Genomic DNA, 15,138 nt, shown 5'->3' with positions numbered 1-15,138 from the left:
GACAGATAGCAATCCCGTTTTGCCAGTTTTCGTACAGATTTCCCATGTCTAAGCCCTATTGCCATAACATTCCCTCTTTAACCAAGTTGTAAGAAGAAATAAAAAGCCTTTGGCATCTCTTGCTTGCAGTTTAAAAACCACCACAATATTTTATTTACATCGTGAAAGCCTAAAACACACAGGGAAGAACTTTAGTGCTACAAAGGCCTAGATTTATAGAGCAAAGATTTAGTGCGAAATTCCTGCTTCAGCAATAACGGGAAATAATGAGCTGAATGTGCAGATATAAAATAAGGTTTATTTCAGAGGAAGCAACAATCATACATGCAGAATTCCAAGTGAAGGCATGGCTAATTACACGTTCACTACTCAAACTGAATTTTGTATTTCAGAACCAAATTTCTTCTAGAAAGAGAATGGTTTCGACTTTTTGATTAGACCTGAGTTTAACTCATAGAATAATCTGTTACAATATCCTTCCTGTTGAAAACTACTTCAGCTTCAATTGCAGCAATACACGGGCACACAATAGATTTAAGCTTAATGTGAACCCCTCCAATCTTGATTGCAGAAAATATGACTTCAGTAACAGAGTTATTAATGCCTGGAATGCACTACCAGACTCTGTGGTCTCTTCCCAAAATCCCCAAAGCTTTAACCAAAAACTGTCTACTATTGACTTCACCCCATTCCTAAGAGGTCTGTAAGGGGCGTGCATAAGAGCACCAACGTGCCTACCGTTCCTGTCCTTATGTTCCCTTTGATCATATCCAATTTCATATAGTTATTGCATACTTATGATTATATATATGCTTATATGTCATATAGTTATTTCATGCTTATGCTTATATATACTGTTGTGACAAAATAAATAAAATAAATAAATAAATAAATAAAAATAAAAAGTCTTGTTAGGAGAACTTTGATATTTCCAAAGATATATAATATCATTTTAAAGTGTTTTGGCTCCCCACAAAGATTCTCACTGGCGTTGTCTCAACTTCAACTTCCATCCTTTATAAGGTAGGTAAAATGAGGACCCAGATTGTTGGGGGCAATAAAAGTTGACTTTGTATATAATATATAAATGGATTAAGACTATTGCTTAACACAGTGTAAGCCACCCTGAGTCTTCGGAGAAGGGCAGGATATAAATTCAAATTAAAAAAACAAAACAAAAACCATATTATACAATGTTTACACTGCCAGGCTGTGGTAAAAAAAATCTGGATTCCCAGAATTCTAGAGGAACAAGAGACATCGTAGTTTACATAGTTTGTGTGGAAGAAAGAGGGTGAAGACAGCTCCTCTCTATTAGTTCCCAGATTATTTTATTTATATCCCTTTATTATTTTCATAAATAAGATGGCAAATATATCTTATATGCCTTCCTCCAATTTTCCTCACAACAACAACCCTCTGAGGTGAGCTGGGCTGAGATAGGGTGACTGGCCTAAATTGACCCAGCCAGTTTTCATGCCTAAAGCAGAACTAGAACTCACAGTCTCCTGGTTTCTAGACTGAAGGCTAAACCACTAGACCAAAACAGCTCTATGTTTTATGGTGCAAGTAGTCTGCACTTTCTTCTTTAGGTGAGGAACAAAAAACGGAAACAGCTCTGAGAATCTCGACGTGTCTTTCTTGGTTTTCGACAGTGGCCCTGAGAAGGGCTTATGAAATGGCCTTTCCCTACCCTTCTACCCTCAATTTTGCCACATTCATCAGCATCGAAAAAAGAAACCAAAATGCCAATGAATGGGGTATGTGGCAGAGCCACTCCTCTCTCAAGATGGAGAGAACAGCAGCATGGTGCCAGGAAAAGGGATGGAAGGCATTTCCCCAGCAATGAGAATTGACCTCTCTGTAACTCCAAAGGAAACACAGTGATTCTTTGCAAACATACTGAAAATTAATTGACTAAGCTGAAAAAATGTTTACAAATCAGAAGGTGATTCATGGCCTTCCAGACCAGTCTAACGTGGCTGATTTGTGCAATCAAGGAGATTGGGTGAAATAATCGTGGGGGAGCTTATGGAAGGCTATTGTACAACTCTGTGAAACCATCTGTAGAACCATGTCTCTGAAATTGTACTATATATATGAATCCAGTGGTGGGATTCAGGCAGTTTGCACCTCTTCGGGAGAACTGGTTGTTAACTTTCTGAGCAGTTTGGCAAACTGGTTGTTGGAAGAAATCATGAGGGCAGAGAACCTGTTGTTAAATTACTTGAATCCCACCACTGTATGAATCTATATATGGGTCTATATATGAATAAATTCTATTTTCCTCCCATCCATAAGGAAACTGATATGGTAATGTCTGTCTCCCTTTCTGTGGGTAATCTAATAAAATTAAAATGTCCTTTAATGGACTGTCATCTTGATTAAATAATTTCAGTCTTCTTTAAAAAAAATGAAAACACTTCCCCTGAATTAAATCACATAGAACCACATTCTGAATTGAGGAAGTAGGAGATCACTCTTCTACATGCTCATGTAGGGTTGAAGACCTTCAAGATCCTTTTCGACACTGATTCTATGGTCCCCTATTCAGTTGTTGGTGCATCCAGATGAAAAGATCTGGGAAACTGTGATGAAAAGACAGGAAGTCATTGCCACTGAGAATAATTGGAAGACTATGTGGAGAATAAATAATTTAAGAAAAATTTCCTATATTCTGCAGCTGCCTATTATTTATATCTGAAGCATGGGTTTGAACTTTGTGCTTTGATATGGCCTATAGGCTAATCAATAAAGCTATCTCTATCTAAAGCAATTCAAATTATGCACAATTCCCACTCCAAATTCCTAACCTGATGTTTCTAAGATGGACTGTTTTGCTTTATAAAAATGCAAACAACCAGAACCTCACCAAAGTCAGAGTCCATATAATGAAATTCAAGTCTTTAATCTGGATCTGAAAGAGGAGTAAATGCACAAACTGACTGACCGCAGGAGAAATTAATGGCCCGAATCTGAAGAAGCAGAGCACTGGGATTATTGCAAGCTGGTCTGCATGATTCACTGCCATCAAAAAGCAACAAGGAGAAATTGTGCCTGAACTTGGGAGACAGCAGGGTGGCAGTGTTCCACATAGCAATCTGCTGCAACCACCACAAGGAACAAAATGTGATGTGTTAATGGACTCAAAGGACCTGACTGTAAACAAAGAATCTACATATTCTGAATGAATTGTTTTGTTATCAGAGTATTCCTGGGTTTTCTTTCAGTGTCTTGAATGTGCCGTTTCCATAAGTACAGAAAACCCACCTATAAACATAAATGCTCCTAGTAAATAGAACAATTGACCAATCGAACGGCTTGCCTCCAGAAGTTGTGAGTCCTCCATCACTGGGGATTTTTAAGAAGAGATTCGACAACTACTGGTCTGAAGTGGTATAGGCCAGGGTCTCTAGCTTGAGCAGGGAATTGGACTAGAAGAACTCCAAGATAATTTCCAGCCTCATTATTCTATTATTCTTGAAAGCTCCAGTGTTGGATGGTTCATCAAGAGGTGCTCTAGTGTTGGAGGCCTATAAATATATATTTCAATATACACAGATATAGATAATAGAACCACTGGTTCTGTGGGACACTGCAAATGGCCATAAGTGAAAGCTGGTTGCCAAGTGTCCAAAATGCTCCTAACCCAATCTTTACCAGTGGATTTTCCACTTACTGTTTAGAGGCCAAGTTAGGAGTGAAGAGGAAGAAACCTCTGGATAGAGATCCATAGCTTTTCCTTTCTCCTCCTCCTCCTCTTCCTTGTTCACCATCTGACCATAGCACTGCTATCTAAAACTACAGCTGTAAAAAAGCTGTGACACAAATGTAATTATAGGTAGTCCTTGACTTACAACTGATCACTTCATTCAGATTTAAAACAGCACCCCCCCCAAAAAAAAGACTCAGTTCTGAAGTTCCGATGGCAGCTAGTCATGTGACAGCCTTTTGGGCACTTGGCAGCCAGCCCACATTCACTGCAGTATGCTGCAGTCACATGACACAATTTATGATGTTTTGGGTAAAAGTCAGCATTTTCTTCCAGTTTTCAGCCAAAACATCCCCTAGTGAACTATGAGTTTGCTTAACGACCGTGGCATTCGTTTAATGCCCGTGGATTCACTTAATTATTGCCGTAAAAAAAGTGGCAAAATCGGGTCGATCACATGAAGACCTTCTTTATAACCATCGCGACTTAACTATTATAATGGACAGGCTCCATTAAGGTTGCAAGTTAAGGACTACTTTTATCCTTCACCCAGTGCCAGGATATAGCCATTTTATGTGCCAGGATACAGCCATTCTTTTATGTACACTGAGAGCATATGCACCAAAGACAAATTCCTTGTGTGTCCAATCACACTTGGCCAATAAAAAATTCTATTCTATTCTATTCTATTCTATTCTATTCTATTCTATTCTATTCTATTCTATTTTTCACATCACAGACGCAAAGATTTAACATTTCAAAAATATCCCGATTATTTTATTGCTTGAAACTTTTTTAAAATCAGAGTAACCCCCTCAGGAGGCTGATGAGGGCAAACTGAAGGAAAAGGGAAGGGCCCCTCAGGGACTGAGCCTCGTTGCACAAGTTCCCCTTACAGCAGTTGGTGACCAAGCTGTAGGTGACACCCATGTAGGCAACAGGTTGCTCTTTGCCACAGTTGATGGAGCGGGTGCACCCCTTGTTCAGGATGTCTGAAACCCCCAAGGCAACCCCTTCGCCTACAAAGCAGTCTTCGTCTTCAGCGCAGCTCATCCTGAGGCCAGGACATATTGTTGAAGAAGTTATTTCACAAAAGATGCAGTCCTTGGAGACAGTGGAAGGCAGCAAGCAAACCAAGACGCATACCAGGCTAAATTGCAAAGAACACTTCATCGCAACTCAGGGGAGATGGCGCTTCTGCAGGGCGGACTCTTTATCGCTTAAGCGTGGTACCGAAAGGTACCAGCTGATTTCCTTTTTTGTAATGCTGGCGTCCTCACCAGCTTGCTACAAGTTGTGGCTTCAGAGACTTCAGAAATAGATCCACTTTTCCAGCTTTCAATCCAAATGTCCAAAGGAAAAATATTTGGCTGATGGTATTATGTTTCTGTTTTGCTTTTTACAACTTCTCTTCACATGGCTTCAACAGGAGACTGCAGTAACTCATCTTTAATATTCTGAATCTCTGTTGCTTATATCTGGGAAGTCTGCCCAGCATATAATGGCATCTAATCAACAGAAGATATTTGGATTTAGAAATAATAAACCAAAGAGTAGTATTTGGTTTTGTTTCTTAGGAGAAAACTAGACTTGTGCACTCTCTGGTTCCAAAAATTCAGGTAAATTTCCACTTCACTCCTTGGTTAATCTCCAGTAGTGATTTATAAAATCCACCAGGTACAGAAGAAGATTTTTGGCTCATCTACAGGAACTTCCCAGATACTTAATGTCAACTTAAGGTCTTTCTGGAGGTTGACTTTTTATTTAAAGCTACAGAACTGGATCCCAGCTTTTGGCTCTCTGCTCCTCTCGCTACAGTATTACACAGTCTTCAGCCTTGCTACTCTAACCCGCTGAAAAAGTAGAATGAATCTCCGGCAACAGCCTCCTAGAATCTGATAACTGCTTAAGCAATGACATCACAATAGGTGCCAAAAGCTACAGTATTTGGAGATCTGGGTATAAGGCCACCCAGTGACGTCACAGAGGAGTGATGTCAAATTACGTGATATCATATAAGGAAGGAGCAGCACAAAGTATATTAGCATTCTCATAGGCAAAAGAAGAAGTTTCCTGGTGGATGGAGGATGAAAAGAAAAGTGAACAATTTCTGAATTCTTAGAAATGGCAGTATTTGAGATCCCAAGAAGAAGAATATGGATGAGAAATTGGGAAGTGAAGCTGGGTTTTCTGAAACTGAAGAAATGACTGACCACAGGATTACCTGGACTAAATTTGTAATGGATTTCAATAGATCACGATCCATTTAGCACAGAGTTCTTTCCAGTTCTGCTACCCATATTCACTCACCAACCTCGAATGAAGGCAAATATACGCGTCCCAGGATAACAATGTAAGATCGAATTTGGATCGGCCACCGGCACCAGATGGCAATCTTCGGATTGCAAAAACACAAGTGAGCGGTTAGGCGAGGAGACCCGAACTCATTGGTAGCCTCACATTGCAATGAATAAGGACACTCATTTAATTTTGCAGCTACTAAGATCGTTGGCCCTGCAGGTACAAAGATAGCAGGTACAAAGAAAGCTATCTTCGAAGCCTAGGAATCAGGGCTCTTGTCAATTACAAGGAGTGCTGAGTTACCACCAGCTTATCAAGTACTTAGAATCCTAGGGCTTGGCAGCACAAGGAAATGACAGTTAATTGCCAGCAGTTAACACACCCATCAGCCAATAGGAAGGCACCACATAAACACAACTCACAGAACAACCCAAAGCCGAGAGAAGTTCCCTGAAGTTGGGCTCCAGCATGAGTCTGAAAGCTTGAAAGCGTAAATCTCTGGTCCTGCTGACCGACCCAGATTTGATTTTGCATTACTCATCAACCATCTAATTTCTGCCTCAGACAACTGAGAAGCGAACCAGGAAAAGCCTCACTAGATGCATCAAAACCAGTTAAACTTTTCTTCCTCCAGAACTTGTATGACTCCCCGATGAGGGAGGCCTTCGGTTAAACAGCAGAGCTTTAAGCTCACATATGGGTTCTCATTCCCTCCCCCCCCATTTTTTTTTTTTTTGGCATACCCAGAGGCAGCTAATGTGGGTAAGGCAGGCTGAAATGGAAGGCAGGCAGCGTTTTCTCAAATACCGTGCTGTCAAAAGCATAACTTCCTGTATTTCTAACCCATTACGCATCTCATTAAAGGCAGAGAGATTCTGCCTTTTGGGAAAGTGACAAAATAATCTGTCACTCAACTTGGCAGACTTCACTGTGAGTAGTGATGGAGAACAGGCAGATCAGTAGCAGAGCTTCCAGTGTGGAAACAGAATGAGACACAATCACTCCTCTGGGTATGTGTGCATGCACACACAACAGTTCATACCTAATTCAAGGTTTCGGGGGCTCCAGAACAAGATATGCTCATTGGGAGAGGCAAAACCAAAAGTCAAATCAAACCATCCCCTTGGGTAGAACTGACTCACTTGGCTCAGTTCTTATAAGAAAAGAACGTTGGAATTGTGGAAGAAGGGGTAGCTTGAGCCTGCTTGCCCATTTTTGAATGTATTGTTATTTATTAAAAGTCTCTTTTCCACTAGCAAGCAACTGTATTAGTGGTTATTTTTTAACCCCGGTAACCTTAATTTTGGAAACTGAAGTCTGTACATCTTGAAATTGCCAAGGTTGAAAAATCTAGATTTGTAGAGACGCTCAACTGTTGGGCCAAAATATTAGTGATAATGAGGTTTTTTTATCACGTCAACAAGGGCTGAATAATATTAGGAAGATGCTTGAAGTCACTAGGAGGGAGGTGGCCATTAATGGACCCATGATTATCATGTTATCTCAGATCTTAAATTTTGTGAATTATCCTGTACCTTCTCCTTTCGCCCATAGCTTCTGTAATATCTTTGGAATGTTCAGTCCTGATGGTTGTTTCTCCCTATAGACTGATAGGTAAAGATCCTCTGTTTGAAGTCTTCATTCAAGCATCCTACAGCTGTTTAGCATTTATAGTGTCTGCTAATTTCCCCCCATAATTAATACTTGATTACATATCTTGATGTTCCACAACCCCTCTGCAAGGTCATCCAGCAGCCCCTAACCATGGTGCAAAGATGCCCTGATGTGGCCCAGAACTCAGTGGAGAGACCTAAAGGTCATCTCAGTTCTTCCAGTTTCAAAGTAATTGGTTTTCCTCTCCTTAATTTTTACCATGGACACAATTTAGGAAATTTCATCGATGATGCAGTGGCTGACACAGTTGGAGCTGGGATCTACTATTGGCCTCTTGTAGCTACACTTTCTCTAGTCACAGGGCATTGCTTTATATGAGTTTTTGGCTTGGGCTGTAGGAAAGAATGGGCACCTGACGTCTTCAGAAGGACCTGTCCATTAATATCTATCTGATGCTGTCTGAATTTGCCTTGCATTAGGAAGATAAGGACAGCCACACTTACTCTCGTTCCTGAAGCAGGATGGAGCTCAGCCATTAGGTAATGCAATTTAAGCTAGAATACTTTTCTGATGATGCAGGGGGTAGAGAAAAAACATGTTAAGGTGAGCATCTGGCTGGTCCATTTCTTTATGTGATTTCTGACCCATTCATTGACACTGAGATGTATCAAAATATTTCGATGGTTCACTCAGTGTTATCTCCCTGTCTCCAAAAACTTAACATCTCAAAGTCATAATAGGAAGAAATAACACAGAAAGTTATATAAAAGTATCTATACATGGGAAATGTGGGCAAATCCAGTTGTGTATGTTTTAAAAAAACTAGAATTCCACTGAGAATGGAAAACTGGTGTCCTTTCTTCTGAGCCAACACCTGGCTCAAAAGACCAACACCAATACAAGGCTGGTGAACCTCTGCACCTTCAGATGTGGCTGAATTCTAGCATCCATGGCTCCAGAAATCTAATATCTGGAGAGGCACAATTTTATTACCCCTACTCTAATAAACCTTGGGGCACCATTCTGACATTATTATTTCCCAAACAGAGTGCCATCTGGACAGTCCCTTCACTGGGTTGATCCTAAGAGTTAGGATGAGATGAATATAACCAAAGGCTGAGCAGATTGAAGATGAAGATTGAAGAGGGTGGTTAACTATGTCTTTGGCTAGTATGTGTTCTGCCCCAAGTGTCTTGTGTTATTTTCCATTACATCACAATTTATCCTTCCATACCACAAAGAGCATGAAGTCCCCCTTGGGTTTCATGGCCATAATCATCTTCATGGCAGCCAGCAGAATTTAAAATCGTCTCATGCTTATCTGAGCCTGGAAGCAATTTGATCCAAGGAGATTCCCAGAATTATCTGCACGGCTCAACCAACCCAAGAAATCCTCTTTTGGAAAATGTAACCATGCAGCACAAACACCCCATGAGGGCAGAACTCATTTCAAATTATCATTTCTTTCTATCATACATCATTCCTCATCAATTCCTACAACCAGCCTCTGTTTTGAGCTGTAAATATCTCCATTTGCAATTCTAGTGTCTTGTAATTAATCCCCTACAATTTGCTTTGCGATGAAGCAGTAAACTTACTTTGGTTTTTTGAGAAACTTTGGAAAGTTACCAAATTAAGCTGCTGCCTGTTAATTGAGAGTCACATACCTTCCCAAGAGAGGAGAATATTACGCAGAGCTTAATGAGTGATCGGATTCATGCGGAGAAAAGCTTCACTTGCTGATTTCAAATATTCTTAAGGGCACAGGACTGCTCTTGATCAAAAGCTGACATCCCCAGAGAGGCAGTTTGCAGGCCTTTCAGCCATAAACTATTCATGATTTTGCCACTTTCTGGATCCAGGATCCACAACAATTTCATTTATTGCACAGAAAAGCAAGGAAGAGCTCTTACCTATAGCTGCCAGTAATTGCAATTTCTCCATCAACCAGCAGAAATTTCTCCTTCAGGGTTCCTGTGATCTGTTTCTGACTTCTGCTTTGGAACGTACAGCCATGAAGAATTCTGACTCGCAGGTTCTATGCAAGAGTACAGTAACAAAAAAATCCTGTTTATTTATATATATATTATATACAGTGCACTTGGATAATCAGTTACTCCTATTTGTCCAGAACAATATTTTTTTTTAACCATGGTAATTTCCACATATAGGGACATCCAGGATTCCAAAACCAGCATTGATAAGATTTCTAACCAATGACCTACAAACACTGACCTAGAAGAAAGGTCACTGACCAACTCTGCTCATCTAGAAAACAGCATCTTTTGAAAAGCTGCTCCCACTGATCAGTTCAGTATCAAAACACTGTACAAAGGCCACAATGAAAGATTTTGAGGACCTTTGGGTACCCCAAGGCACATTTCAAAGGATCTCAAATTAGTGCAATACCACCATTGAAAAATATTGGCTCACATACTCAAAAGGAGAGCATTTTAGTTTAATAATTTTGAAATGTTTTGCCTGAAAAGAAAATGATACCTTTTAAAAAAAATCAACGATATTGTCCATTGGCTGAGATACAAAGAGGTACCCCTATGGCATGCACCACATATGTACAATTAAAATATGCAAATCATATTTAACATAACATAACAACAGAGTTGGAAGGGACCTTGGAGGCCTTCTAGTCCTACCCCCTGCCCAGGCAGGAAACCCTACACCATCTCAGTCAGATGGTTATCCAACATTTTCTTAAAAATTTCCAGTGTTGGAGCATTCACAACTTCTGCAGGCAAGTCGTTCCACTGATTAATTGTTCTAACTGTCAGGAAATTTCTCCTTAGTTCTAAGTTGCTTCTTTCTTTGATCAGTTTCCACCCATTGCTTCTTGTTCTACCCTCAGGTGCTTTGGAGAACAGCCCAACTCCCTCTTCTTTGTGGCAACCCCTGAGATATTGGAACACTGCTATCATGTCTCCCCTAGCCCTTCTTTTTATTAAACTAGACATACCGAGTTCCTGCAACCGTTCTTCATATGTTTTAGCCTCCAGTCCCCTAATCATCTTTGTTGCTCTTCTCTGCATTCTTTCTAGAATTTATTTTATTCTATTTGCATGACCACCTTTTTTCAAGGTACTCAACACTATTTATTTAGTTCATATGCCACTCCATTCTCAAGGACTCTGGCTTATGACTAGTAAAACAAAACATATCATTCTTTTTAATGTGAGACCTCTAGTAAGCCCTTCATACTAGATCTCATTAGGTGGGCAGATTTAATAATCTAGCTGTGGTCCCTTCATCTTTTTATTAGCACTATAACTTGAGAAAGTAGATTTCACAAAGGCTATCTAGTGAATTTTGTCGCCAAGTCAGGATTTGGAATCAGAGTCTCACCTAATATTTAGGAGATTCTTAACAACTGCCTGATATATTATTTAACCAATATTAAAAGAAAATACAATTAACAAGCTTTGCAAATCCAGTGAGAAGAGAAGCACTTTGCATTTATAATTAAAGGTACTTACAGCTATGATTTTGATGAAGATGATATAAATCCCATTCTCAAACCCCCCTATCTGTTTTGACCGGAGACCCCTCAATGTTTCAAACTCTTTGCTCAATAAAACTAATTCTAAAGACTGCATTGACAAAATCTTGGTCCTACGTTCAGTTAATGCCAACATGTGGGAGAGGGCATTTAAAAACAAACCATATGAAAATTAATTGAATTCATTCCACGCTGAGATTCTGCTCTCCGGAGGGTGCTGTTTAGAAACTGAAGCATTCCCCTATTCACCTCTGTGTGACGGACATTAAGGCAGGTTTTCTCAGCCATGGAGAGGAAGGAGTGAAGATGCTGCTGGTTGAGCACAAGATAAACTGGTACCCGCCGCCTAATTGCTGCATCGTAAAGATCTAAGAGAATATCAGGATCTGAGAAAATGTCCATGACTATAGCAATCACCTAGAAAAGAAACAGTTTGCTTGTGAGGCCAGCAAAATGTTTGCAACCTTGCTTTCCAAGTTAAATCTCCTTAAAATAGCAGTAAAGTGTGCCAAATCCAGCTTGCAGAATTATATGAATCAAGAGTGTGCACATCAGGATATTGTTAGAGGAGGTTTTTAAAAAGTCAATATTTTTGATTCAAACATCTTGATTTGTTTTGATATGTCCTCTTTGCCAACACCCGTGATACACATACTTTACTTGATTTATATCTTATTATGTGGGCTCAGATATTTTTGGGTTTGGGCTTTGGTTTCAACCTAAGAGAATATTCCTTTCTAATTGACCCAAAGGTGCTTTTTCAAAAAGCAACTCAACTTCCTTTGGTTTTCCTGTAAGACATTTTGCTTCTCATCCAAGAAGCTTCAGAACTGAAGAAGCTTCTTGGATGAGAAGCAAAACATCTTCCAGGAAAAAACAAGAAAGTCCCACTGCCTTTTGAAAAAGCACCTTTGTGACAACCATGACCTGGATGACTGACAATCATCATAGACATTTTTGTAATTGACTTTCTTGGATAAGGTACAACTGTTATAGGCAGGCTCTACTTACAGTCATAACTTCTTTTATTAGCTAGACTAATGTATTAAATATAGTTTTAATGATTCAGAAGCCACCTCTAGTTATCAGACCAGTACATTAAAACATGCTAATATCGGGGGGGGGGGGGATTTGTAAAAACTTTTTCAATTAAAAAAAACATGCTAATATTTATACTTTTCAAAAGTGGAATTGGCAGATGAGATGTATTATCATGGTGTACTACCAAACATGATGTACCAGAGTATCTTCAAACAAAAACATATTTATGCTTCTAAACTATTATTTTACTGATATGCTGACTTACAATGCACATGGAAATTAACACTGCATTGCCTTTTTGGAGGGGAAGACAATTTGTTAAATATTTTTGTGTGACAATCATATGAAAATGTCTGTTTTGGGAATATGCCATTTTCTGCAGAATAGCTTTGTTAAAACTCTCCACATATTTTCTCACTTTTTTTTTCATCTCGAGGAAAATACCCATTGCTACCTTTCCTTCATACCTTGTGGGCTTGTTGGATACAGCTGCGTACCAATTCCTTAATATGTGGTGCTCCTTCTCCTGGTGGATGGGTATAGACCTCCGCTCGGGTAATTCCTTTCCAAGCCCCATTGTCTGGCCAGCCTAGCTCCAGTTCTGGGGGTGGATCATCTGAACGCTGAGGCCAGTAGCTGAGACTAGATCCCTTCGTTCCAAAGCTGTAAGTCCCTGCTCCACCTGAAGGGGGAGCCTGTAATTCTTCTGCCGTTACTGCAGCCTTTAATTCCTGCAGTTCACCCTCCGACAGAAAGGGGCGCAGCTTTTCACGGGAGAGGCACTGATTGAAGGCTTCCTCACCATTGGCAAGTAGAGCTTCAAGGGCCAACCGCTGACGTTCACAATAATAAAATTCAGGATTTGATTCAGTTACTTTAATATATGGCTCTTCGCTCTCCAGGCAGCGGATCTGGGATCCAGCCATGGCCTTTGACAATATAACATGCAATTCTAAAGTGTCTACAGGATACCCCTATTATTTTAACAAGTCACAGTCCTTTCTGCTAGCATTTGCGATGCTGGATAGGAGCAACTCTTCCTCGTCCAACCTTGAAATCTTAGAAAATTAATGTCAACATTTCCTGTAGCATAATTCCTTGTTCCCAATATTTTTCTAAACTCCCAAGAGGGAAACAGGTTTCCCAAGTGTCTGTTAGTATTGCTTTACAGTAGTAACAACATCCTTGATTATATTATAGCTCTATCCTTTAATCCTCCACCTTGATTCAAAGGATGTTAGATGGCCATATGACCAGAAGAAAAGAAGAATACAGACTAGGCTGGTTAGCGACTAATCAAACAGCATTAGTAACGGCTGTTCCCACCCACCATCTTAACAGGCTTTGTTTGATGGAAAACAAAAGAAGGAACAAAATCGAGGGGAAAAATTAGAGGGTAGGGGATCTTAGGGCCTATTTTATCCCATCAGGATCAAACAGTGTATTCTTTTAATTGCAAATCTCAATTCCAGTAACAGAGTAGAGAGAATTAACAACTGTCTTAAACCCTTATTTTAATAGTCACCCAGAGTATATGTTTTAATCTAATCTATAAAGGTATCAGGGTGTGTTCTTAGCAATCATTGCCTAATATGGTGGAGGCAAGTGATCTAAAACATGAAATAATACTGTAATAAAGACAAATATCATCATTAGGAGAAGGGAAAGACAAAACCACAATATCCTCTTACATGTACAACTTAGATGTACAATTTAGCTGTGGTACTTCCTAAACAATTCTGTGGAAACCCACAGAGTTCTGTCTGTAATCCTTTCTTTTGCAACTTCTCTTCCTTCTCACTGATGCAGGAATTCATTTAAACCTTGAATTTGTCTACACAAATCTCAAGTTACTGATCTTCTTCTAGGCAGTTAACCTCTGAAGACTTCAGATGAGATGATGACACTGAAAGAACTGGTTGAGCCAGGTATAGAAAGAAAAATGTTTGGATTCTGGATCAGCAGAAGCAGAGAAAATGAAAGAGGTCAGCATGTGGGGGCAGAGGCCTAGATTAAAATGAGCAACATGCAAATAAGAAAATGTAGAATTTGGAAATAAGAAAATGGATCTGGACAGTCAAGAGAAGACTGACAGAGACATCTGTCAGAGACCATCAGAATATCTTGCTTTGCTTAGACATACATGGACATCATGAGTATATTTATCTGTTTTTTAACCAAATCTTGTATTTCATCCATTCCAAAATATCTGACAACAGTCTGTGTTTGTGCATATGCACCTTTCATATATCTCCATAAAGTCCAAACATCCTTCCTAATAGGTTATCTTGAGAAGAAGTCCCGGTTTTCTCTTTTCAGATGTTTCCACGCTTGCAGTAAATAGCTGCTCATTTACATTCCTGAAAACACATCAAAAAGCATTTAAAAAACAAACACATTTTTTTCTGGACCCAAATATTGATTCTGAAAAAGCATTTTCTAGGGGGCTAGATAAGGGTCTGAAATTACCTGCAACCAACCAACAAATAAAGTAATCTACACTCATTAATTGCTGGGATATTTGTTATACTATGTGGTTGAATGGACAATTGAGAACTATATCTGGATCTATTGTGTTTTCTTTCCTGAAGCAAATAAGCAATGTTCAGTTCTTAGCTAACGCAAACTTGCTTTCTTGAGTCATGTGAAACTCAGAAATTCTCATAGTTTCCAGCCAGTAAAAGCCACTTGGAGAAAAACTTCAGAGAAGGGCCAGTGATGACAGACATGAAAATCCCACTTTTCAGTCAGTCAGCAAAACAGTGTTCTAATTTCAGATTATGGAAATTTGTTATATATTTTTCTTGACAGGTTAATCCACATTCCACAATCCTTCCTTCTTTTAACCGATTAGCAATAAGCAATAAAGGGTTAGGTTTCACACCTGTAACGTATGGATTCTCATGTATCAAAGTTTCTTCTTCTACTAGCTTCTAATTCTCTTGTCATTTGGATCTTA

At 39.5% G+C, this 15,138-nt stretch overlaps 2 protein-coding genes across 2 annotated transcripts in view; both read right to left on the bottom strand.

The window, feature by feature from the left end:
* FAM83E (family with sequence similarity 83 member E) overlaps positions 1 to 13,105 on the bottom strand; it is a 28,965-nt gene extending 15,860 nt beyond the window's left edge. Inside the window, exons 1-3 of the mRNA XM_058180826.1 lie at positions 12,647 to 13,105; positions 11,388 to 11,555; positions 9,541 to 9,665 (exon numbers count right to left, since the gene is read on the bottom strand). Of these exons, the coding sequence (XP_058036809.1) occupies positions 9,541 to 9,665; positions 11,388 to 11,555; positions 12,647 to 13,105 (752 nt within the window). The remainder of the gene's footprint in view (positions 1 to 9,540; positions 9,666 to 11,387; positions 11,556 to 12,646) is intronic.
* LOC131198711 (sperm acrosome membrane-associated protein 4-like) lies at positions 4,514 to 4,885 on the bottom strand. The gene has a single exon (XM_058183643.1). The coding sequence runs from the start codon at positions 4,883 to 4,885 to the stop codon at positions 4,514 to 4,516; it is 372 nt and encodes a 123-aa protein (XP_058039626.1).
* Positions 13,106 to 15,138: the final 2,033 nt, after the last annotated feature.

The sequence above is a fragment of the Ahaetulla prasina genome, chromosome 4, assembly GCF_028640845.1.
Source record: "Ahaetulla prasina isolate Xishuangbanna chromosome 4, ASM2864084v1, whole genome shotgun sequence".
In the NCBI taxonomy this organism is placed as follows: Eukaryota; Metazoa; Chordata; class Lepidosauria; order Squamata; family Colubridae; genus Ahaetulla; species Ahaetulla prasina.
Note: the sequence above shows the minus strand (reverse complement) of the source record. Positions and strands in the feature narration are given on the sequence as shown.

What these genes read in the sequence shown, in the direction of transcription:
- LOC131198711 (XM_058183643.1), bottom strand. Translation starts at nt 4,885, where the DNA reads ATGAAGTGTTCTTTGCAATTTAGCCTGGTATGCGTCTTGGTTTGCTTG.